The sequence below is a fragment of the Limanda limanda genome, chromosome 3 (assembly GCF_963576545.1).
Source record: "Limanda limanda chromosome 3, fLimLim1.1, whole genome shotgun sequence".
NCBI classification, from domain to species: Eukaryota; Metazoa; Chordata; class Actinopteri; order Pleuronectiformes; family Pleuronectidae; genus Limanda; species Limanda limanda.
Window position 1 is genome coordinate 9696070 of NC_083638.1, and position 26592 is coordinate 9722661.

Here is a 26592-nt window from a genome sequence, read left to right on the forward strand (position 1 = left end):
TTTGCAGGTTCAAAATGTGCCTGTTGGTGTGTGGCATTGTTTCAGTAAAGTACAGTTAAGTAGTGTGATGGGGGCAATGGCTTCTATTCTTAAACTCACCAAGCGTCTTTCTGTGGGTTGTGTCTGTCACCGTGGTAACAGCAAGTGCATTTTATAAAAAATTCAGGGTTTGGGTCTCGACAATTACTCAACCTAAATTCTTCACTGACGACACTTGCCCTGAGAAATATATAACATACATATTTTGATTTTCTATATTTGTGAAACGGCGATTTGTGTACAATTTAAATATCCTGCATAAAAATAAAGCTGAAGAAAAGGAATAAAGCTGCTTCTCTGAATCCTTAACACTAGAGGGCAACACAACACCTCCCAAACAACTCAGTTCTCACAGGATCACATGGAATTGACAACATTTTGATTTAAAGATTTTTTCTTTTTTTAAATGAATACGTTTTTGATAATATAAATTGTAAAATATATTTGTTAAGATTCTAACTATTTTATGATACTGATCATCATTGGTAGCAGCAGTAGTAGTATTAATAGTTAAGTACTACTATTGATTAGGATATTAATATCTAGGGAATTCATTCAATTGAATTTTGAATTTTGTTTTAGATATTTTTTCATGTTTCATACTTTATTCTCCCGTTTCCCTCCATCCTCCATCCCTCCGCCCTAATTGTCTCCATTAAGGCCTCTCACCCTTCTGAGTAAACCAGCACAACTACTGGCATCTGGATTTCAAAATGAGATGCTAAACAGGATTTTAAGCACCTGATGTTTATTGGATTATTTACATTAGGAGAGGAGGTGAGACTGATATTTGGATATATTTAAAAGCAAGTACTTATTTGTACTCAAGTAGAAAATTTGATGTGGTACCTCAGTACATTTTTGTCTATTTACTTTTAGTCTATAATTATGAGGTTTGAACAGACACTTCAATCAGCCAATAATTAATATGCAAGTATTTCCAATAGCATCATCTACAGCATTCTTTATTAAAATGAATGAGTCTCTACTAATCTTACCACTACTGTACTATATTTAGGAGCATGAATTTCATGAGTACTTTGCAAGTACTTTTACTTTTAATGCTTTAAGGATATTTAAATGCATGATATTTGATAGCAAGTACTTTGTTCGTAGTTTTATTTTTTATAATTTTATAATATTTAAAAGCAAGTACTATGCAGTACTTTTCCATTTAATACATTTAGGATGTGTAAAAGCAAGTGGTATGCAAGTAAGTTTAAGACTTTAAAGATATTTAAAAGCAACAACTCTGTAAGTACTTTTACTTTTAATAAAATAACTTACTAGGCAAGTACTTTTATCTAGTAGAAAGGTTACCGGGTACTTTGACTCGGGTATGTTTTTGTCTATTTAGTTGTACTTTTAACGAAGTAAAGCTTTAAGTTCTTCCTCCACCACTGCACACCACATGTAGATACTCACTAATCCTTTCCTCTATGCACATCCTCGCATTCACCGCGTGTGTCGACAAAGCTTTTAGTTTGAAACGTGCAGCCTGAAAAAAAAAGTTTTATTTTGGCGAGCTTGACGCTGGTCCCGTTATGTGTCAGTTTGTCTGGATGGAGAGAAACAGAGAAGAAGAAGAAGAAGAAGAGTTCGAACATCAGGGGGAAACTTTGGTGAACTTCTCCCGCAGGATGAGTGAAATGCTCCTGACGCTGAAGTGGTGGATTTTCCTCGTTTGTGTTTCAGGTAAGAGAAAAGGATGAAGATGAAGATGAAGAGCAGCAGGTTGTTTAGCGTCAGTTTCACGTTCGGCTCAACGTCTCCTCAGATGAACGCACCGACCTGCTGCTCAATGACTTGCAGTATTTAAAAAGTTTAGGTGACAGTCAGAGGTGTAAAAAGTACTGAAATATTGTTCTCAAGTAAAAGTACCTTTACTTTGATGAAATTTTACTTAAGTACAAGTAAAAGTACCCATCTAAAAATCTCAAGTAAAAGTAAAAAGTAGTTCATTTAAAATATACTTTAAGTAAAAGTTACTTAGTTACTTCCAGCAACTTGATGGGGGCCGCTCCTATACAGTGCAAAAAAGGAAAAGGGGTCAAAAATCCAATCCAAAAACAGTTATTTTTAATTAATGGAGAATCTTTACAAATATAAGTGCAATGACATTAAACATGTCAAACATTTAACATGTGAACACAACATTTAAGAACTTTTGGGAGGACATGTCAAGACATAAACCACATGACAGCTAAAATAAAAAGTTAAAATGCCGCTGTCCCACTGTATATTTAAACATTTGGTTAAACTTTGGTCCACCTTTAGAGCACTAGTCTACAGACATCTTGCTGAGATGTGGCCACGGGTTTTCTTCATCTGCTTTAATCTCAATTTACGGAAAGTTCGATGCTTCCGCTTGTTGGTCGTCCGCTCTATGCAGCATCTACCACCAGTGTTGTGCAAGTTCACACCTCTCATGAACTAGTTCAAAATTCAGTTCATACAAGTAAACATGAATAGTTCACGTTAATAATTCACAATTTAAATTCTGAACTAGTTCCTTGTTCAGTTCATTTCATAGTTTTAAGGTGGAAAGTGAGAATGAAAGATTTAACTTGTTTTTAAAGAAAACTTTATCCATCACTACCCCTTGCCTTAAACTGTACCTCATATGTATCAATTACTAAAATAAATGTCTTTTTAATTTTGTTTTATTATTGCTAATTTTCCCTATTTATTTATTCATACCCTGCAAACAAAAGGCACAACAAATCAAAGTTTTGATACATTTATTTTGAAATGGTTTCTTTTATTTTTAAAAGGCACTTCCTGAATAATACGGAAAAGATCTACTGGCAGGTGTGCCCGCGCACAACACTGTCTACCACTGCAGTGAGAATTGCCTTGCGCCTTGAACTATGTTTTTTTTTTACGCAGTAACGGATGTAATTTCCAATGTAGCGAAGTATAATACTTCAGTCAAAATCTACTTAAGTAAAAGTAAAATTACCCATTTCAAAAAACTACTCAAAAAATTACAAAGTACACAAAAAACTACTCAATTAGTTTATGGAGCCAATAACTCACCAATATTCAAGCCATTAAACCCGGATTGCACAGTACCCGTCAACCATATTGCACATTGCCCATAGAACAAAGAACAAAATAAAATAAAACTAAGTAATCAGTGATCAAACCAATTAATCAGAAAGAAAATAAATCTAAACAAGGCTAAATAATCTAAATGAAATCTAAATGTGGGAAAAAAAGTGACTGTAAATATTCTGCCTGAAGGCTGCCCTTCAATTCATTAAAATAAAGCAGGGACCCATGCCGTCCTTTTTGTCTTGAGGACAAGTAAAGTATTATTTCCATTAGTTTAGGATTAGCAGGTTTAACTTCTGACTGGTTTTAACCACAGGTTGCTCAGTGCAGTGACCGTTTCCTCCAGAGCTGCTGGTACATTCAAAAGTACTTTTTATAATCAGAAACACACAGACATGGCTGTTGTTTGAAACAGAGGAAGTGGTATATTTGAAATGTGATTAAGTTTCTGATTTGCCAAAGGGCGTCAAAATCATGAGTTACACCGAATGCATATCTAGAGTTAGTGTGGTCTGTGGGTGTTTTACCAGTAGCAAATTTGCATATTTCTGTGGTGTCTGGGCTGAGGGGTGAGAAGAGAACTCGAGAGGAGAACATCGTTATCTGATCAAACAGAAAAACCAATTAGTATCAGAGACAAGGTCACGTGAAGAGGACCCATCTACATACAGAGTCAAGTCAGAGTTAGAAAGAGGTTTGTCAGAAAGGTCAGGTTGTGTTGAACACTGGACTTGAAATAAAGCAACACAGTTGTGTTCCTCCCCGTTATCCAAAGTAAATAAAAAATATTTAAAAAAAATTTGGATAAGTCTACAACCAAACAATGCTGGAAACATTCAGAGAATCATCGGGAAAAGGCAAAAACAGAGATTGATAAATGTGACAACAGAAAATCATGTTCAAACCTTATGGAAGAGGTTTTGTGAAATTTTTCTTAACTGTCGCTGTTGAGCCTTGAGAAAAAAAAAGCTTCCATTTATTTCATTAGATTTGGGTAAATCAGACATCCTAATGCTATTTTCCTTTGTCTGTTTGATTTTCTATTTGATAAATCCTCTAAGCAGTCATGAAAAACCTGAATTTCAACATCTCATCAGATATAAGAGATGTATTTGGATCCCTGTGAAGAAGGTCCGGAACCCCAGTCACTTTGGTCCTCTCTTCTCTTAAATGTCAGAAGTTGAGGCAGAAGTTTGTTTTTTCTTCTCTCCCGGGTGGCCAACCAACGAAGACTTCTAGGGTCCAGACGATCTTTCAAGCGATCATGTTCGTGACACCAAGTTTGTCGTGGAAATTTATCATGAGATTTGAAATAATGAGTTTGTCAGACCGGAGTCATCTTAGAGGTTTAATTATTAGCTCTGTGGAGGGTTACACATCCAGCAACATGGCTCAGAGTGAAACCACAAGAAGTTAAAAATTAAGGTTTTTATACAATATGATAACAGGAAACTGCGGATGAAATCCGCCACACAGTTGTATAAATAATGGTCGACAGGAGGTGTAAGACAATGATGTTGTATCAGCTAAGTTCACAGAAAACAGTCAAAACAGTAATAACACATTCTTCACAGTAGTAAGACATTGATCAGTGGAATTTTCTTCTGTTTGTGCGTGTGTGTTTGTGTGTGTGTATTATTAATTTATTCATTCTTACTTTTTAAACCTGTGACAGCGTTGTCCAGCGTTGGAGCCCTTGAGGTCGTCATCCCGCAGAAGGAATATGAGTTTGCCAGAGGGGACAACATCACACTGCCCTGCAGCTTTAAGTCCAAGCTTCCTAAACCCTCGCTAGTCATTATCTCATATCACATCAACCTGACCTGTTTGTCCGCGGAGGGCTCCCCAACGCCCACTTATAAGTGGGAGAGTAGGGACGTACGGTGCATGCCACGTGCTGCACCACAACCCAGAACCACGGACAGTAAGTATCAATGTCATCTGTCAGCACATGAACTTTCATTTTCAAAAAAATGACTATGGCTGCAATCGGGGTGAAAATGAAGCCGCGTTATTCTTTTTGGTAAACTGTCAAGTCAACTTTCAGCCAAAGTTTAAGTGTGCGCTGCTCATAAGACTTTCATTTCAGACACTGTTCAAATCTTTCAGTGATTTAGTGTAAAAAATGTTTAGGGGCTGTAACAAGATATACAGCAAATCAAAGTCTACATTGTTAGTGCAAACAACGATATATCTAGGCAAGGCAAGTTTATTTGTATAGGACATTTCAACAACAAGGTAATTCAAAGTACATTAAATACAAATAGCATCATGACGAATTGTAAAAGCAATTTATGAAAATAAGCATTAAAAAATGAAATTAAAAGAGTTAAAAACAGCATAAAATAATGAATAAAGTAAAAAACAAAGAATGAGAATAAGTAAATATTTGATTTAATAAAAGGCCGATGCAAACCGGGCGCTGCTTCTCCAGAAAGCCGACCTGTTCCAGACGACCTGAGGGTTCTGGATGGTTCATAACGTAGGAGCAGATCAGAAATGTGTTTTGGCCTAAATTAACCAAGAGCAGAATTTTGACAGACAGGGAGCCAGTGTGAAGATCTTAGAACTGGAGTGATGTGATCCACTTTCCTGGTGTTAGTGAGGACTGGAGAAGCAGAGTTCAAAGGCTGATGATTTCAAAAAACGTACATCACCAAATTAGCTTTTTACATAAGTAAATATGAACATGCAAATCTTTGTTTAGGATCCTTTACAAAATTACAGGTGTTAGAGTGGAGTCAAAGTACCTCAATAAACACTAAATAAAGGGTGTAAATGTATTGAAAGAATGCACCCCCAACCAGGATATTCACTTTGCAGCATTGTCGAACTTGTTTTTTTATCACATAGGAAGCAATAAAATCCCAATGTGCACAGTACATGTTACTGACGCTTTTGTCTTTCAGAGGGTGGTATCCTGTCAATGTACAATATCACCAAAGACACGTCTGGATACTTCTCCTGCACCTCGAGCAACAAGATCCGCTCTGCTACCTGCAACATCACTCTTGCAGTCATGCGACGTGAGACACCTTCTCATTTCTGCTTTTCATAAAAGTAAATACACACTGACAGCAATTTACGGTGATATCGGTCATTCTGATTTTTTTTTTCTTCTCCTCACTCGTCTTCTTTCAATCCTGCAGCTTACGTGACCTTTAGTTCCACTGCAGTAAGACTCATCGCTGTATCTGCCGTTGCCGTGATTGCCATAGTCTTTTTCTGCATGCTCAAGGATTAGGACAAACGCACCCCTGCGATGACGACGACCGTTATGATCCAGTGTATGCGAGTGGTTAGGTGATATGCATTTCCAGGCGCGTTGGTATGGACGGGCATTAAAACTGGGGTCTGCAAGACGAGGCAAAACGTAGTAGTATGGATGAAGGCTTAGTTAAGGATCAACAATTTCACAGACCCCCCAGGACCAAAGGATTTTTATACTCTGTGTGTGCGTGTGCGTGTGCGTGCGCGTGCTCGTGCGCGTGCTCGTGCGCGTGTGTTTGTGCCGCAGATCAGTCCAGTTTGAACACATTCTGAAGTGGAGACACACTGTGAGACAAAGATTCTGCCTGATGTGTGGAGGAGACTTGTGTAATTCAGTAATTATGTGGAATTTTAGCTTTCAACTTGATATGTTGACACACAAAAGAATGCATGGCGTTACGTGTGTGTGTGTGTGTGTGTGTGTGGTTGTCATGATTAAGACTGGCCTCTGCTGTTGGGTGTAGTGGTGGTTTCGTTTTCTTTTTTATCTCAGGAAGCTAACCTCATGCCCAAGAAAAGGGCTTTGGTTTTTGTGTTACTCTTTATGCTTTTACTAGAATAACTTTTTTAATGCAGGAAACAGCCGTCTCCTTCATTCCACGGAGTGCTTTTAATATCTTTCTTTTTTTAACCACATAATAGAAACAAGAGCTAGAATAAAATTTGAATGTAAATAAAAATCATGATTTTAACATGTCTTTTTGTAACCATGTTTTTGCAGGTTCAAAATGTGCCTGTTGGTGTGTGGCATTGTTTCAGTAAAGTACAGTTAAGTAGTGTGATGGGAGCAATGGCTTCTATTCTTAAACTCACCAAGCGTCATTCTGTGGGGTGTGTCTGTCACCGTGGTAACAGCAAGTGCATTTTATAAAAAATTCAGGGTTTGGGTCTCGACAATTACTCGACCTAAATTCTTCACCGACGACACTTGCTCTGAGAAATATATAACATACATATTTTGTTTTTCTGTATTTGTGAAACGGCGATTTTTGTACATTTTAAATATCCTTCATAAAAATAAAGCTGAAGAAAAGGAATAAAGCTGCTTCTCTGAATCCTTAACACTAGAGGGCAACACAAATCCTCCAAAACAACTCAGTTCTCACTGGATCACATGAAATTGACGATTTGGATTTAAAGATTTTTTCTTTTTTTAAATGAATACGTTTTTGATAATATAAATTGTAAAATATAATTGTCAGAATTCTAACTATTTTATGATACTCATCATCATTGGGAGCAGCAGTAGTAGTATTAGTAGTTAAGCACTACTATTGATTAGGATATTAATATCTGGGGAATTCATTCAATTGAATTTTGCATTTTGTTATAAATATTTTATTATGTTTCATATTTTATTCTCCCGTTTCCCTCCATCACTGCCTCGAGCCATTGTCTCCACTAGAGCCTCTCACCCTTCTGAGTAATCCAGCACAACTACTACCGGATATGTTGCCATCTGGATTTCAAAATAAGATGATAAGCATGATTTTAAGCACCTGATGTGACTGATGGCAAAAGCATTGTTCAGACTTTACTTATCTTTACCTTAATCTGTCACTCTGTAAACAAACTAATTATGTCTTCAGTATAATTTTTTATAATAAATCTAAAAATAAAAGTAGTCTTATGCCCTCAGACTTTAGTATTAGTAAATCACCATATACATTAGACACCTCAACTTTCACTCGACTCACATAGACTGTTGGACCCTCATGAGAATAAGTATGTAAAATATATATTTACATGTAATGTTTTTACTTTACCTACATTGTTTGGTGCTGGGTCCACACTCAGTGGGTTCAATGGTAAAAAATACATAACTTCATGTGTATGTATTTACATATTTAGTGGATTATTTACATTAGGAGAGGAGGTGAGACTGATATTTGGATATATTTAAAAGAAAGTTCTTATTTGTACTCAAGTAAAAAATTCGATGTGGTAATTCAGTATATTATATCTATTTTGTTGTACTTTTAGTCTATAATGATAAGGTTTGAACAGTCACTTATATCAGCCAATAATTAATATGCAAGGTTTTCCAATAGCATAATTTATAGCATTCTTAATTAAAATGAATGAGTCTGTACTATTCTTACCACTACAGTACTATATCAAGGAGCATGTACTTTAACCACACATGAATTCCATGAGTTCTTTGCAGGTACTTTTACTTCTAATACTTTAAGGATATTTAAATGCAAGTACTTTTAATACTTAAAGGATATTTGATAGCAAGTACTTTGTTCGTACTTTCATTTTTTATAATTTTAGAATATTTCAAAGCAAGTACTATGCAAGTACTTTTACATTTAATACATTTAGGATATTTAAAAGGAAGTGATATGCAAGTACGTTTAATACTTTAATAATATTTAAAAGCACGTACTAGGCAAGTACTTTTATCTATTAGAAAGGTTATTGTGGTACTTTTACCCGAGTATGTATTGGTCTATTTAGTTGTACTTTTAACGAAGTAAAGCTTTGAGTACTTCCTCCACCACTGCACACGACATGTAGATACTCACTAATCCTTTTCTCTACGCACATCCTCGCATTCACCGCGTTTGTCGCCAAAGCTTTTATTTTGAAACGTGCAGCCTGAAAAACCGAGTTTTATTTTGGCGAGCTTGACGCTGGTCCCGTTATGTGTCAGTTTGTCGGGATGGAGAGAAACAGAGAAGAAGAAGAAGAAGAGTCCGAACATCAGGAGGAAACTTTGGTGAACTTCTCCCTCAGGATGAATGAAATGCTCCTGACGCTGAAGTGGTGGATTTTCATCGCTTGTGTTTCAGGTAAGAGATGAAAAAGAAGATGAAGAAGATGAAGATGAAGAGCAGCAGGTTGTTTAGCTTCGGTTTCACGTTCGGCTCAACGTCTCCTCAGATGAACACTGACCGACCTGCTGCTCAATCACTGTTGAGGCCGATTCAACATTTAAATCAAAACTTCGATCCCACACGTGGATATTTATACGTTTTTAAATCCAGTGTTGGTGACGCGTCTCTTCATTTCTAAATCTCGGTTCTTCAGTAGTTCGCTGCAGGAACGTGTGGATGCTTCTTTGTGCGGAGCTTCAGGCTCCACATTTAGTCATGTGTGAAAGAGCCACAGAGTTTGGGGGGGTTGAGGATTAGCAGGTTTAACTTCTGACTGGTTTTAACCACAGGTCACTCAGTGCAGTGACAGTTTCCTCCACAGCTGCTGGTACATTAAAAAGTACTTTTAATAATGGAAGAAAACACAGAACATGCATGTAAAGTACCAGAGGAAGATTGGATCTTTTACTAGTTTGGTATAAAATAATAAGATAGAGTTATAAGTAATTATTGAGGCCTTAAGTAAAGATTATGTATGTGCTTTAAAATGAATTTCAAAAGTCCTGATTGAATACATACTTATAACATTCATCCATCTATCTTTTCATCCATCCATTAATTCATCCAGATCTATCCAACCATCCGTTCATCTACCTATCTTTCCATCCATCCATCTATCCATCTATAGATAAGATAAGATAAGATTAGACGGTATTTAAAAAGTCTTTTAAAAATCTTTAATTTTGTGAATAAAAAACATTTCTAGGCGTGTTTAGCAAAAACTAAACTGGAAGATACAGTCTATGGAAAATCCCCTTAAATTGATCACCCATTTAAAACTGACCCATCCACCCACCCGTCTGTCCGTCCGTCAGTCCGTCCGTCCGTCTGCTTATCCTCTCCAGGTCATATTTATTTATTCAATTATTAATACCAAAAGTGGGGACATAATTGGGTCTGGCCAAGAAAACAAGATCAATTGATCATCATTCATCTACCTCAGATTTGTTGTTTCTCAAGTGTCCTTCTCTGCTCATAGAGAAGAGTTTAAAACCACAACCTTCACTCAGGAGCAATAATCAGTCTTTAAACACAAAAGAAATAATGTGACATTAAACATTTAATCCGCATTATCTTCTCAAGGACCCTTAATATCCAATGCAAAGTTTATCTGTCCAATATTACAACAGTCGCCATCCTTCCATCCTCCTTCACATTTCATTTTCTCCTCTGGAGGAGGCTTCCTCACAAAACTAATAAAGTCTGGATCGCCTGCAGCTTGTGATCCCTGTAAGACCAACCTCCTGCGTGTTTTTTTTCCAGTTGTTAGGAGTCAGAGACCAGTGATGTCCTCCCTGAGGAATTTCTGTTTCAATGAGCTTGATTTATCTTGGTCTGAACCGATGCCCCTGTTTTGTTTTTTTATCTGAAATCCACACCACTTCAAACCTTTAACTGTAAACCGAAATATCCTCAGATGACACAGAAGAAACATTTAAAAACATTCCTACGATACCATAATCCAACGGTAACAAACCCTAAATCATTGTATGCAGTGCTTACAATGACATTAAAGCATTTCTGATCATATCCACTGGCTTTTTATTAACAATCTCTGTATATTTCATATTTTTCAGTTCAGCTATGTAAGATGTAACCATACTGTACATGTGGAAGTAAAACAATACTGCTTTTCCTTTGAAATCTGCGTACTGACCTTGCAGTAAGAAACACTGCTCGATGTAGCTTATGTGTTTTTGATCAAATCCATCAGACATCAGGCAACAGAACATCATAACAGAGGGGAAACAAAATTCAGTGAACTGGCCTGGTCTTGATAAAGTGAAGCTGCCGCACCCCCTCTCTCACAATTGACCTCATCCCTGTTCATTGGTGCAGTTCAGTCACACCTCCCACTGTTCGGCCTACAAAACGCACACACAGCACCAGCATGTGCAGATGTTTCAGGGTGTGTGTGTGTGATTGTGTGTGTGGGAGTGTTTTTTTCACATGGTCTTCTCTCCAGTGGGTGTTGATGTTGAACGGCCGAATTGAGCTCCTGGTCATCATGTGACTCAGAGTACTGCGGCTTCAGAAGATCCAAAACAACCTCGGGTCAAACTCAGCTCACAGTCAGACTTCAGCAGCTGAAAGAGCCTGGGTCAGTTGTTTGTTTGTCGGTTTGTATGTGTAGCTTGTTTTGTTAGTTAGAGATTTACACAGAAATCAACTGGATGGATTACCATGAACTTGGTGGTCAATTTTGGTGCAGATCGGAATCAGGGGGCAGATCCCAAAATTCTTTTCAGGCACATTTTTGTAAAAATTGTTAGGGTGTGAAATTTGGTGCAGCTTGATTGAATGAAATGGACTTTTGGGCCTTGGCAGGAGGTATGCGCTCTAATGAGCCGCTCAAGTTTTACAATATATATCTTGTCAAACTTTATTGTTATTTCATTTCATTCCTGTCTAGGTAGTTCGAACCCTGATGTGTTTTGACTCACAAAAGAAAAAGACATTTCAATCTAATTCACAACAGGTATGCTTTCCATCAGGAGATGAGGGGAGCTCGTGGTTTGTCAGTTATTTTTAAAGTGAGCAGACGAGGGCGGGTTTAAACTGAGCTTCTGAGTCATTGCGTGTTGCTATTTGCTGCAGTCGTCCTTAATCCCCTTCATTACACATGCTCAGGTATTACTGAACATGTTTTGGCTGCAAGGTCTGTGGTTTTCAAAGTCTGGCACTCTGCAGGCAATCATTGAGACAACTACAACCCCCCCACCAACAACTTGGCACCATTACAGTGATGCTAATATAAATGAGATGTAAGCAGTTCCTGTTGGGTTGTTCTGTCAGATACCACTGGGTTATTTTGAATCTAAAAATTATCTGGATCATCTTTCATTCAGCTTTGTCTGAGCTATGACTCAGTGGACTACAAACTTTGACACAAATAATGGGACTTTAGGTTTAAGTACCTAAACTGCCTCCGTACGCTGTGTCACTGCCTCTGCTTCAACTGTGAACTCTGTCGGTGAGGTGGTGAAATCAGTGAGCAAAACTACTCCATCTAACTTCCTGTTATTGTTAGTACCCCCACATGTCCCCTCTGACGCTCTGAGCCTCCTCACAGTACAACAAACACGAAGAATTACATGATTATCAAGACTTACATTTTATTTATTTATTTTTATTTATTAATCTTCCATCTTTCACTTCACTGATCCTTTTTCTTCTTATCTTCCTCCACAGGCGTCCTCCCTCCCGGTTGCTCGGGGGTCAACGTGTTTGTGAGGGATGAGAAGAGGTATGCTGTGCTGTTCCAGTCTGTGGTTCTGCCGTGTCAGTACACCAGTGTGTCCACGCAGACCCCGGTGGTCCAGTGGGTCTACAAGTCGTACTGCCGCGACCGCACGCGGGATTCCTTCAACTACCCCGACAGCATGGGTGGAGGCCTGGGAGGAGGCGGGCTGACGGGTGGGACCGGAGGAGCCGGAGGAGGGTACGAGTCGGGGAAGACGGCAAATTACCTCGACTGCTCCGACAGCAGCCGGACGGTCCGAATGGTGGCCTCCATCTCCGGTGCCTCCATCACACTGTCAGAGCACTACAAGACCAGAGACATCTCCATCATCAACAGTAAGACTCCTGCAGCACTATGAAACAAGTCAGAAGAATGTTCAAAGTTGGACCAAAAGTGGACAAAGCAGTATAGGTCATAATCCCTGCCTCCTTCATGTTAGCAGACAGGACATGGACCATCTAAAAATACAAATACTTTTTTCTCAAATGTGGATTCTGTCATTTTAGGTAGTTCTTATCACACTGATGATTATTTCCTTTTTCTGATTAGTTTGGTTGCTTAAAAATGGTTTGAAACATTATGATTGACACTTGAAATAGCATAGCACCCTCTCTGTTTTCTCTTTGTATCATATTGGTTTAACTAATGCTCTTGACTCTTCTGCTGCCAAAGCCTGGCAAGTTTTGTGAAAGCCATAAATCAGAGCATTGGCTCACCCTCCCCCCAGATTCCAGATTAAATGCCCAAACTGGGAGAGATTCTATGCACATGTGAGGGAGGTATGAGGCGCGTGATTAAGAAGCTTTACTGTACACTTTACTGAGCTTTCAGAACAATCAGGTTACACGAGTCAGAAGAAACTATTAAATGCCGACCATCGACAGTTGTTAGCTAATGCTACAGGAGAAGAAATAAAAGGACATGACTCATATTGTTCCAATCAGAAATAACTAATCAAATATGAGTATTTTCTTAAGTAGTGGAAAGTGGAAAAACTACTTTACAAGTAAAGACCACCTGTTGGACTCAGTCCACAGAAACACGAATCTGCACCACCACCGCTGCACCAGGAGCTGTTCACCTGTTTATTCAAGTTCAATGAAGCTCGACTCAGAACGCAGAAATCCGAACTGGGGAATCCGTTGGTGTCGACAGTGCACTTCCTTTGACCTTTAACAGTACACGTGACAAGTGAGAAACCGATAAGATGAAAGTTACTCAAGCAATGCGAGTCACATACAGAAATGGAATTTGCAGTAGAAATAGTAGATAGAAGATTAGTAGACAGAAGATTATTGTTGTTTGTATATGAAGTATTGCCAAGAACGGTTGTAAAGAAAGGCACAACAAAATAAAATGCATGTTATTGTTTATTAAGATGCTATCAAACAGTATTATAGATTATTATTGACAACTGCATCTTAATAATAATCTTCAGAAGGAATTATAAAAGATATAAAACTGAATTTTACGTATATTTAATATCTTTTTTCACACTGTAACAGTATAGATTGGCCCTTTCATTATGTCAGCTGATAACTAACACAAGGTCAGTGCCATCATTATAAAGTTTGTCGTCCATTAAGCAATAACAAGGTTATTTTTCAATTAGCAGACTGGGGGGAGGAGCTTGTTCAAGTCTATTAATAAATAAATCTGTCAAGCTTATAAATATTTCAGCAGTTTACCAGAGATTAAGCACAGGAATTCCCTCTGATGCCATCCCTCTCTCCTGAGGTCTACACTTCCTTACAGTCTTACCATTGTGCCTTTAGAAGATCATCTAAGGGACACTGCTGTGCATATATGCGTGTGTGTGTGTGTGTGTGTGTGTGTGTGTGTGTGTGTGTGTGTGTGTGTGTGTGTGTGTGTGTGTGTGTGTGTGTGTGTGTTTGTGTGTGTGTGTGTGTGTGTGTGCGCGCTGGACAGAGTGGCAGCCTTGTTTGCGGGCCTCGGATTTATGGAGCTCTAACTCTGGCTGAAGAATCGACCTTCTCTTCCCCAGCCAGGAACACAGACAAAAGAAACGGGTTTTCATGCTGTCCCGCCATTCATCTCCACCTCTCACTCCTTCCGTCCTGATGTACTTCAATGTCTCGCTTTTATTTGTACTCTCTAGATCTCTTCACATGCCACCATCCACACAGTCAAGTCTCTCACTGTAGGCTCTTTTCTTTCTTCTCTTATTCCATCCTACTCCACCTCCCGTCCTCAAACAGGTCAGAGTTGAGATGTCGTAAAAGGACGAAAATATTGGAAGCTTCGACTATGTTCCTTTTAGAGACGCCCAGTCATCCATACTCATGTAATCCTATTCAGGGTCGCAGGAGGGCTGCTGGACTCCGTCCCAGCATGCACTTGGAGGAGGGGGGTGGGGGTCCTGTTAATCACATGGCTAACACGCACACACAAAAACCAACACACTCACTTACACTTATTTATTTATTTTTAAAAGTTGGCATGTGTGTTAGGAAAGACAGACCGAATCAAGGAAAACCAACAGGACATGTTTGATTTGATCATAAAGTCACTTTAGAATAAATCAAATAAAACTTTGTTTTCCGCATGAGTGGAGGTGTCACTTTGTTGAAAGTGAGACTGGTCACTGTGGTGCGGCCTGGTCTCTCCTGCCCTTTCCTCGGCTAACAGGAAGAGGAAGTGAATTATACAACCCATTTCCTCTCTGCTGTATTTATACGTGTGACCCCCCCCTCACAATGGAGTCGGCAGCCCAGCATTGTCTCCAGTGTTCAGCTCTTGGGCCAAACTATTTTGTTATTTATGGCTTAAAATATTGCTTCAATAACTGAAAAATGTTTAATGGAGTTTTTGTATGTTTATCCAAAAGTATATGGACACTTTTTTATTGAGTGTTTGTAGAGATAGATGATATGACGGCTCCCTAAAAGTGGAAAAAGCAGTATAGGTCATAATCCCTGCCTCCTTCATGTTAGCAGACGGAAATGGGCCAAACTAAAAAGACAAATACATTTTTCTCAAATGTGTATTCTTTCATTTTCGGTAGTACTTATCAAACTGATGATTATTTCCTTTTTCTGATTAGTTTGGTTCCATAAAAATGGTTTGAAACATTATGATTGACACTTGAGACTGACTTGCCATTGGTCGACACTGGATGATTCTGGAATGTTATTTTTCCCCTTTTTCTTGGCTAGTCTGATTTTTTGAGTTTGCTATAGAAGTATTCACCAATGAGACCCCTGACTTTAACCACATCCAAAACCTTTAGAATGAACTGGAATTTTCAGGCCTTGTCACCCAACATCAGTGGTTTACCTCACCACTGCTCTTCTAGCTGAATGGAAGCAAATCCCTCCTTTCAGACTTTAAAAGTGTTGTGGAAAGATTTTGGAATGAGACAATCGCATATGAGTGTAATACTTGTTTCTGGAAACATGTTGAAAGTTATAAGATACATTTTCTTATCTTCACCACCATTGTATTTCACCTTTTTCCCAGCAGCTTGAAACAATGAGGTGTTAAGATTTAGCTTCTCATTTCTAACTTCTTTTCTTTTTCTCATGCAGAGGCCGACCTGCGGATAGGAGAGGTCCAGTGGGGAGACAGCGGAGTTTACATCTGCAAAGTGGTTATATCTGATGATCTCGAGGGTCAGAACGAAGCCCCTGTGGAGCTGCTGGTTCTGGGTAAGGTGCCACCATACTTTTCCATGTTTATAGCAGAGGATTTAAATTTTGTAAAATCCCCCTAAGAGCTTGGTCACACTTTATCTTCGCACCAAAACTAGCCAATTTGAATGGTCGACCAGCTGAAACACTATGCTCCTGAGTTCCTGACCCCAGCCACGTCCTATCACCGCTAGAAACAATGATTGGCAGACTACACACTACAGTATCTCCTTCTAAGGAATTCCCCCCCACACATCATTAAATTATATTTTACACAAGAAGGCCTTTATGAACTGATCTATTCATCACCGACAACACAATACAAGCTCATTAATGACCTGATTTATAACAGTGGGACTTCGTGGACACTCTCGTCACAGCTTTCACTCATAATGTCGGTTAATGGATAGAGCAAGGTGATGAAACTTGTGTGTTTGTGTGTGTGTGTCTGTGTGTGTGTGTGTGTATATTCTCTGTCCCCTGTCATAAAAGTGTCCGTAGTGTGTTGTGTTACAGTGATAGTGTACTTTTCTGGGTTCAGTTACAACAAATATTCCCATGACAACGACTGAGAGACTGTGCGGCTCCCTGTGCCCTAATTCACTCTGAGGCTGAACTTTTGTTTGGCCGGCACTCAGAGACTTATGTGTATGCACAAAGAGACGCACACACACACACATTACACAATAATAAGCTACAGTGAGGAAACCCTTGAGTGTGTTCTGAATCCTGTTTAAGTTAATGATAAGGAAAGGATACTACAGCCAAATAAGATTGCTTAATTTTCCTGCATTAGTCCTCAGCCTGGCATGGGTGACACTAAATCCACCTTGTTTAGCTAATATAGCATGTGAGGCACTTGTTGTGTTTCCATAACAACAGTTGGGGCCACGGCAAATGGATCGGGGGGCTCCTTTGTCTTTTAAGCGAATGGCTTCACAGAAAAGGAGACGGGGGAAGATTTAATGACGTGGGGGGGGAGGGCCAGCAGAGCGTGGTGATACAAAAGAGGTGGGCCGACTCCATGTGAGGCTGTCCACTGGTGTGGACGTCTGGGAACTCAGTGGCTGATTAACAGAGATATTTAAAATATCTGCTTCTCTCCTGTCCTTTAAACTCAATTTTCATAGTGCAGAAGCTACTTGTTAAAACTTAAACTTATCTCCAATCTCTGAAGGTCACCATTTTATAAATAAAAGTTCAATAAAATATTATAGATGATAGATGGCATAAAAGTAGTGTAATATCTGGACCCAGGGGAAGTCACATGTTACCTGGAAAGAGTCTTTGTTTTTGTTTTAGAGCCTACTCCCTCTTGTGGAGCTCTGGGAGGAGTAAACGTGATGTCTGGAGTAGAAAAAGTAACCCCAGACTTATTTAGAAGTAAATCTTGGTGAATCACCAGCCTGCAGGCAAATTCATGAGCAAGTGGGAACATCTCGAGTAAGCTGCCTTCCACGGCTTCAGCAGGAGGGAGACGGCAGAGGACAAAAACAACAGATAAATACTAAATGAAAGATGCCTCAAATGTACAGAGGCACACGAGGGAAACTTCCACACTCATCTGTTGTCGGGTTCATGTGAAGATGCAGCTGCTTCTCAGAGAACTTCTCATAGTTTTCTTTTGTTTTCACATCCAGCAAAGAACACGTTTAGCCTTCCAAGACACACACTAAAGTGAGGTATGTGCAGTCAGACCAGAGCCAGGCCGAACAGATCCAGTCCAGCTTCTTCTCTGCTTCTCCAGTCCTTCTCTTTAAGGCTTTAATACTCCTTTTCCCTCCTCTTCAGCATAACCCCACTGTCAGTGGCCAAACACCAGTATCTTGTTCTCTTTTCACAAAGCTTCAGCTCACAAGGTCAGGGTGGAAATATGCACCCAAACAAAGCACACCCATGCACATTTTGGCACCAGCTTGTGCTACACTGCCCTTGATCTATCATCCTTATGTTTCATCTGCTGATCTTGTGTGGGGTCGTCTTTAAAAGGAAAAAGTGAAACGAGAAAGACACAACAAGACCGATGCCAGGCTTTGGGAATTTATGTTTTCCTTTTCTTTTCTGAAAACACATATTTATATCTTGAGGGAATCTATTTTGATGATTTAAAAATTGCCAAACCTTTTAAACTTAAAAGAAATTCCCCTTATATACAACAAGATTAATAAGAGACAGATTCTTAGAGGATTTATGTTGAGGGTTGGGGTTCAAAAAGGATTTGTAATGCCTGTGATCAAAGGTCACAAGAACAGAAAAATGTTGATCTGGAACACTCTGACAAAGGGTGGAACCTGGGTAGAGCATGCAGGAGGCAGGACGTGACATATAAGTCCAGCTGCAGAGATCGGGCCTTTTGTTTACTGTCTGCCCTTATCGCCAAAAGCTCTTGAGTCTTGTTTTCTTTCCAAGTTGACATCTTCGTCAGCTCCTTTTTTTCGTCAGCTTCTCTTTTTCTTCCTGAGATATTTGTATTCTTCCAGTTTCACGTCGGCCGTGTGTTAGACAAGTCATCAACAGGCCCAGTTGTGAATTTTCCATTGTACTGGCCGTCGTGGAATGATGCAACACAGTGATATGCCTTTTCATTCACAAACAGTCAGAGCACAATGAGCAGCTTGAAGAGAGCCCATTCAGACTAATGTCTCAGTGTTGACGTTCCTTCTACAACTGTAATGACAAAGGAGCGATAAATGAGAAACCTGCTAACATACCTGAATATTTTACACATTGGTCTTTGCTATAATATATGAAGGAGAAATTTAGAGATTTAGAGAAAGAGTATTTTAAAGATCTAAGGTTATCATCCTGGAGTCAATGTCTTCACAGGTCGGACAAGAGAGAGACGAACAAACAGCTTATCTGCAGTTTGTTTACATTTTTCTGTATGAGGAATGCTTCCATCTGTGATTTTTGCAGCTCTGCATGTAACATTACTCACAGCACCTGCCTGTTTGTCATGTGATTATCATGAGAATGATTCACGTTCCAGTCGGTCTTCTCATCAGACTGATAACCACACAGCCTTAAGGATGAGAAAACACAATCAATCTGCTGATCACTCTGATTTGAGAACACACTGGAACAGAATCGGAACGTCCTCTGGTGCATGCTGCTGTTGAACTGCCAACTCATTTTCTCCAAGTATCTCTCTTTGTTTTTGTCTTCCTTATCTTCTTGTGCATGCTGTGGCAGCAGTAACTCTCTTTGAATCAGTCATTCCAAATTACATCGAGACAATTTCCTCCTCTCCTCTCCTCTCCTCTTTTCTGCTCTGGTCACCTCTCCTCTCCTCTCTCTCCTCTCCTCTTTTTTGACAGTGTCACCTCTCCTCTCCTCTCTCTCTTCTCTCCTCTCCTCTTTTCTGCCCTTGTCGACTCTCTCTCTCCTCTCCTCTCTTCTTTTTGCCTTTGTCACCTCTCCTTTCCTCTCGTCACCTCTGCTCTGTCTCTCTCCAGGTTTCTCAGGTGTGCCTGAAGATCTGCTGCCCGACTTTGATTTGAAGATTATGCCAGGTAGGGGCATAATGTGTCCTCACCCTCACCTGGTTTCTTCCATTCATACTAACCCCATCAGCTGCTCTAACCAAATAATAATTTAGAAATTTAGAGATGTAGTTTCTGTGCTAACAGCTCTGTCAGTGTCTAACCCATCCTCCCTTTACATCAGTAAACTAGAATAGCTCTCAGTTGAGCACATACTTCAACCAAGGCCCAATATTTTATTCAGTCAAGCTGCAGCAAATTACACACACTCAGATATTAGTCCCTTGGTTTGGCGGATTTTTGTCATCTAGATCCATAAATTAGTTCTTGAGAAATTCACAAATCTCCAATTTTGAAAGAAATTGAGAAGAAATTCCTCAATCCTGCCCCTTAATCAAATACAACTAATCATAATTATCTCAAACGAATACAACTTGGAGGGTTCTTCCTTGGCTCATACCCCAGACCTTCCACCTAGTCTCAAGAAAATCAATTTGGTAGTTTTTTAGTAGTGACCCTTCTAACAGACACACAGCAACGAAAAACTAACCCACTTGTCAGAGGTAGTAATGTAAAAGGTGATTCAGAGACTTCAGAGATGTTGTTGCTCAGCACTCGTCAGATTATGAGCTGGCCGTTGCTCCCAGTAAGATGAGCGGTGCTGGAAAACAGCTATTATGGTCATTACAGTTATTTATGTATGTGGTTAACGTGTCATGGTTTGGTAAATGAGGAGGGAGGGAGTTTTCTTAATGTCGCATCAAATTCCTGTCGTACTATCTAAGTTTTCACAAAGATTGTGGGAAATGATAAAGGAGTGGATGGTTTGGAAATGAATCACTGAGCCAATGGTTAGTCGTGTGAGCTTATCTCTACAGTTAATGTTGCATTAGCACATGATGTTCAACTCCCACCGTGCTCTTTGTTTGTGGTTGCGTGTTTTTGTGTTTGTATCACATTACCATCTTATTCGTTGTAACAGACAAACCTTTAGTATCTTTCAGAGCAGCATAAACTGTCCTTTTCCTTCCTGTAGCAAAAACAGGCTTCCCGTGTGAGTGTGTATGTTTGTTTTGGAGTCTGTGCACGTGCAGATCTGTGTGTGTGTGTGTGCGGTGTGTGTGTGTGTGTGTGTGTGTGTGTGTGTGTGTGTGTGTGTGTGCATGAGGGACATTACATTGTTAACGTTTCCTTATCTGCCTTCTCCTTCCCTTTCCTTTGCTTTGTCCCTGTAGACAGATACATGTAGTTTATCGGATCTACTTTCTTTATCTCTTCTACCGTCTGATAGTCTAATTTTATGTTTTGTTTAACTCGCATTCTGGTTAAGATTAATTTGTTCTGATTTGTTACACATAAACGTTTCAAATAAAAAGACTCCTAATAACAGAAGGCTTACTCCTCTCCCTTGCTGACGTCCCATAACTTCACCGTCACACAGACGGATTTCTCAGTGTGTTAAAACCCGTCACAACATCCTGGTTCTACAGGAAATGCATCACATTCAGGAAAAAATGATGCCATGCCATCTGGCTTTCAGTTTTTGTGCACTCAGGGAAAAATTTTAAAAATATTTTAATTGTAATTTCTTTTGATAAATTTTGGTTATTAACCTCATTTATCTCTTTATATGTTAGTACATCTGAAGCTCCCATGCTGAGGTGAAGCTTGAAAGAAATAAAGTAAATAAATAAAGATAGAAGTTTCGTGGTAATCCGACAGGTAGTTTTTGTGTAATCCTGCTAATAATCAAACAAACAAGCGCAGATACAAACAAACTCCTTGGTGGAGGGAATTATAAAGCTGTGTATAATCGGATAAATACATTTAAGTCACTTGAAGGCAGCATCATTTGGGTTTAAAGCAATGAGGTTATCAGACTTCTGTAGCTTGCTCCTCTTCACTGCCTGGGGCTAACGGCCTGATGGTTAGTTAGCCGCCAAGAGCACAGCACCTCCACATCTCCGAACACACGTGTTGCGTTGTTGTTAATGTAGGCATCAGATTTTTAACTCAGAAGAATGTGTGGAAACGAATATATGTTCATAGTTATGCTACATCAGTTGTTTTTTTTAATTGAGTCAACAGTGTTGCAGAAGTGTGGTGCTTTAAAACAAGCCATATGTGACAAGTAAATCTTTGCCTGTTTGACTTGTTTTTATGTCAGTGTGTGTGCTTTTTACGTGTGTTTTATGCAGGATTGTGTGTTGTGTGTACTTGCAGAGTGGGTGTTTGTGGCGTCGGTAGCGCTGGGAAGTGTGTTATTCCTGCTGTTGTTTGGAGTTTGTTGGTGTCAGTGTTGTCCTCACTCCTGCTGCTGCTACGTCAGCTGCTGGTGCTGCCCCGACACATGCTGCTGCCCCAGACACCGTGAGTATAAACACACACACACACACACACACACACACTCTCACACATGGAGTTTATACAAGGACCGTCTGAAAGAAGTGTTTCTACTGAACGTCTTACTGGGTTTGTGTTGCTCTTTTTAGTGTATGAGGCAGGCAAGGGTATAAAGACGGGAACCTCCACCCCTCAGTCACCTGTCTACCCTCCATACTTCGTCTCTGGTGTTCCGACCATGGTACCCATCGCTCCTCCCTCCCTAGTGAGCCAGATGTCTTCTCCCCCCCCTTCAAACGGCAGCCTACTCACAGCAAGTGAGGTCTTACTCTTTATTTGCAAGTGAATATGTGTTTTTAAAATGACTGAACAGAGAAAATAGTCCAAGTACACACGCACACACAAAGATGAACAGAGATTTCCTATGGTGATGGGCCAAGTGTGTATCTCCAGTGCCGATGCATGCTGTAGGGCTTCCCTACCGCGTGCCGTCCCCTCAGGATCAGGACTCTCTCAGGGTGCTACAGTATGTAGAGAAACAGCTGGCTCACTTCAACCCCTCCAGATCCATCAGCCCCCAGTGTAAGCTGCATGAAACCGTCCCGGGGCTTTACTCTCTCAAGGATCTGTCATGATTTGTCCATAAATGTTGATGGATAGAGACTGCATGCTCTACTGTACATTCTGCTGATTGTGTCCTTGGGGCTTTTGATTCTCTTCAGCCTGTCTTGGCATGCCTCTCTGCACTTAAGCTTCCTGCATATTGAATTTCCTGTAGTTCAGAGGTGATACAGTAGCGGGTCTGCATGCCTACATACCTGAAGGTTTTAACAATTCTCCCTCTGACACTTTTTAATTTCATGTGGACTTTGACTTTATCTGCATTGTCTTCCTTAAAAAAAAACAAGTTGAATTCTCTTTTCAATCTTTCTTTATCGATGAATGACTTTACTTCCCCTGTTCAGCCTGCAGTCTGTCCGAGCTGAGCTCTCTCCACGAGGGAGAAACAGGCTTCCGCCAAACATACAGAAACATCCAGAAAAAGGCTCTGCCCGCCATCCCCGACCACGACCCCCTGCCTGAACCCCAACGCCACCGTGACAACCGCAGCCCGGAGCCACAGCGTTACCGTGACAACCACACTTCACCCCAGCGTCATCGCGATAACCCCAATCCAGAGCCCCGGCGGTGCCAGGAAGAGCCTATTCCTCCGAGACGCTACAGCGACGATCCTCCGTCCTCCTCACCGACGCGCAGGCTGGGACGTGGTCAACATCAGCAGAACCACAGCGATGAGGAGAACCGCAGCAGGTACAGACATCTCTGAATGCCCAGTTTCTGTCCCACACACCCTCACAAACATGCTTGTCACTCTGTCCTCTCTTGGCCTCGGGCTGTGTTTTGCAGGTGGAACCCTCGTTCAGAGCATCTGCACAGAAAGTCGTACCGCTCGGCGGGACGCACCGGCTCACTGGACGAGCTGGAGGAGTTTGCTTCTTGCTACAAGCAGAGAGGAAAGAGAGGAGCGGAGAAGGAAGAGGACCGCGGACACTATGAGATGGAGTTTCTGGAGTCTAATAGATATCCTTCCTACCGTGATTGTCCCGCTCAACATTACTACAATGATGAAAATGAGATGGAAGACAACAGGGATCATGAAGATCATCCCAGATGGAGCAGGAAAAACGGACACAACATAAGTCCACTTCCTTCACCCACAAAGAGGAGGGGCACTTGGGACAGTGATCGTCCTGCACCTCCTCCTCCCAGAGTCAGTCCTCCATCGACTTCCTCTCAAGAGAAGGACTATGATGGCACATTCCTGAACAGCCTGCTCGACCGCAAGGCTCAGTTGCGTGGGGTCGGCCAGGGAAGGAGTGGGGCCCGGGGTGAGGACGATTCAGACACTCCCTCCAAGGGCAGCTCGAAAAAGAGCAGCGGGGAATCCAGTCGGCACTGCAGCCGCTCGCCCAGCAACAGGCCCGAGGCAGATTCACTGCCTCCTTACTCGGACACAGAGCGAAGCAGGTCTGACCGGCCATCACCACGGCCCCCCCCAGCAAACACTCGCTCCCCTCAGCCTCCTGCCCTCTCCCTGCCCAGCCACAGAGAGGACCCCAGAGACAAGTCCCGGAAAGTGGTGGGTTACAGTTAAACCTCATTTTAGGTTTGTAATCAATGAAAATATTTGCTAACACTTGGCTAACTACAGAGAATTTAACACCCAGTTTTGTTTTTTTCAAGCTTTTAAAATATCTCCTGGGTCATTTCCACCAAACAAACTTCCTCAGGAGACCATGAACCTTTTGAGGAACTCAGGATCTAAACCTGTGTTTCAACCAGAGGAACTGGGGACTCAATCAAAAATGAATCAATGAAGTCTCAGTGTCAGTATCTGATGATTTAGAAACTATCATAGCAAGTACTGTCATCTCCTGTTTAGTAACATTAAAAACAATGTGATCTTGTTTTCTTCATTAGAGAGACTGAGAGAAGCAGCAGTGATGTGAGAGCAAAGTGAGCAAACAAGATAAAACCTTGATTTGACGATTGAATAATAAAACACTCAGCAGGTCGTCCACAGTGAAAAACATTTATCAGTCCCGTAAACTGCAATACAAAGAAACAGGATGACTCAGGATGGCTCATCAGTCAACACCGTAGACTGTGGGTCTCCACTTCCTTTCTCTTTCCAGAAATGAAATATCCCGGATATGAACGGCCATTTCATGCCAAGTCTACCGCAAAATAACTATAGGTAGATGGAGGAAACATGAATATACGTCAGTGTGATTAAAACTACCTAAAATGACAGGAGCCTTGTCTGAGAATAATTTATTGAAGGTGAACTTTTCCCATCTATTAACATGGAGGAGGCCGGGTTCATGACCTGTACTGCAGCCTGCGGCCATTTTCAGAGAGCTCCTGTGTCGTACATCTTTACACACGGCCTAAGGTCAACCCCCCCTCGTAAGAAATGAAAAGAAAAGATCAAGTGTCGACCTACAAACACATTAAGTCCACAATTTTCATGAACCTGCACATTGATATTATTGTTATTAAGCGTATTGCACACTTCTTTTTTGTTCAATTATCCAGAGCATGGAGGGAGGGCTCGAAATAGATTTGACTGAGAATATGATATATATTTTGTGATTAAAACTATTAACATCTGGGCTCTGGTGTTGAGAAACTCTGACATTGCAGTGTGAATAAGGTTTGTAGGACCCACAGTAAGTGTTGTTGTTGTACTTTTGACAGGTCAGGTTCAGAAGCTACCAGAGTGAAGACTAGGTAGAAGCCTGTTCTGTATCCAACTACTCTCCATAACAATCATAACCGGTTGTGTCCCCCTCCCCACAGACCTGGGTCAAAATGGTTTTCAACACAAAAGACTTCCTGAACAACATTACTTAATTTATCAGTTGAGGTGGGAATCCCAGATTAACTCAGAATACAATACGTGATACGTGGCCCAAGATAGCGTTAATAGCACGATACAGCGATTCTGTGATAATCAATACATTGTTTGACATATGACAATACATCACATTATCTGTTTAACGAAAGAAAAATTAGTTTCACAGAGTTTGCGATATATTGCCGTATTGATATTTTGTCCCACCCCTGTTCATCAGTTTTCTGCCCTCGACCGGGGGTTCAAGCAAATCATTTGAAAAAAGTTGAAGGTCGCAGTTTGTCCCAGGTTCCACTTCACCACAATAACCTCCTCTGGCTAATGTCCACTGCCTCTGCATTGTCCTCACTCCACTGAATGAATGATGCTTCAATATTTTTTTGTGTTTACTCTGCTGTTGCTTTAATGGCTTACCCTTTTTTTTGAATCACCCCTAGAGCACCCTCCTGAGCCGAGACTCCCTCATCGTCTGATCGACTGACGGCCTCAGAGACTGGAGTCTTGGAGCAGACGCAGCAAACGGCCTTGACACCGGGGGGGGAGCGGCACGTCCACTGATCAGAGATGAGGGATTAGCCTGGAGTGTGGAAAGCTGAATCAGTGAATGAAGCAACGAACAGATACACTTCTATTATCGAGACTGTCACTGTGGCTTTCCTACGTGTGACGTCACCGAGTGATGAGGTCATCGCCGCTCTGTTTCTGTCACCAACTGCCTCTCGTATATCTCAGCTGGAGTAACACTGAACCCGGGTGGGGGGTGGGGGGGTGTACGACCTGGACCGTCCCTCCGAGCAGGACAATGTCTGTCTTCCCTCATCTCGCTGCAAGACGCTCTGACTTTGCTTTTACGCTTTGAGCACAATGAGTTCATTCATATTGATTTGATGAGATATCTGCATTTAAAAAGCTCAACACCATTATTGTCCAGTTGACTTCAGTTGTTTGACGACACACGCACTGCGTCATTCTGTCATATGTTCAGACACGGACCCAACAGATTCAGAGACTTAAATGTCAACTAAAGCTGGAAGTAGCAGCCAATATGATCTAATGTTAATATGATGTGTATCTACAGAGGCCGGGGGGGGAACCAAATGTCTTGTGTTGCATCTGAAAGGTGTTTCTCGTGCTGACAAACTATCCTCCGCCTGTGCAGTTCACCATTAGCTCTATGTTGAGTTTCAGCATCTTTCAACTTATTGCT

The 26592-nt window shown here is 40.8% G+C and overlaps 1 protein-coding gene across 1 annotated transcript; it reads left to right on the plus strand.

Moving 5' to 3' along the window:
- Positions 1 to 9118: 9118 nt before the first annotated feature.
- LOC132998745 (immunoglobulin-like domain-containing receptor 2) lies at positions 9119 to 26180 on the plus strand. The gene is made up of 11 exons (XM_061068489.1): positions 9119 to 9164; positions 12441 to 12827; positions 16041 to 16160; positions 19598 to 19654; positions 21848 to 21994; positions 22117 to 22284; positions 22421 to 22549; positions 22933 to 23278; positions 23375 to 24107; positions 24387 to 24389; positions 25823 to 26180. The coding sequence occupies exons 1-11, from the start codon at positions 9119 to 9121 to the stop codon at positions 25856 to 25858; spliced, it is 2172 nt and encodes a 723-aa protein (XP_060924472.1). The 3' UTR covers positions 25859 to 26180.
- The last annotated feature ends 412 nt before the right edge of the window (positions 26181 to 26592 follow it).

What these genes read in the sequence shown, in the direction of transcription:
- LOC132998745 (XM_061068489.1), top strand. Translation starts at nt 9,119, where the DNA reads ATGCTCCTGACGCTGAAGTGGTGGATTTTCATCGCTTGTGTTTCAG. An exon ending in TGATTTGAAGATTATGCCAG is followed by an intron (nt 19,655 to 21,847) that starts GTAGGGGCATAA and finishes GTGTACTTGCAG; the next exon opens with AGTGGGTGTTTGTGGCGTCG. An exon ending in CAGATCCATCAGCCCCCAGT is followed by an intron (nt 22,550 to 22,932) that starts GTAAGCTGCATG and finishes TCCCCTGTTCAG; the next exon opens with CCTGCAGTCTGTCCGAGCTG.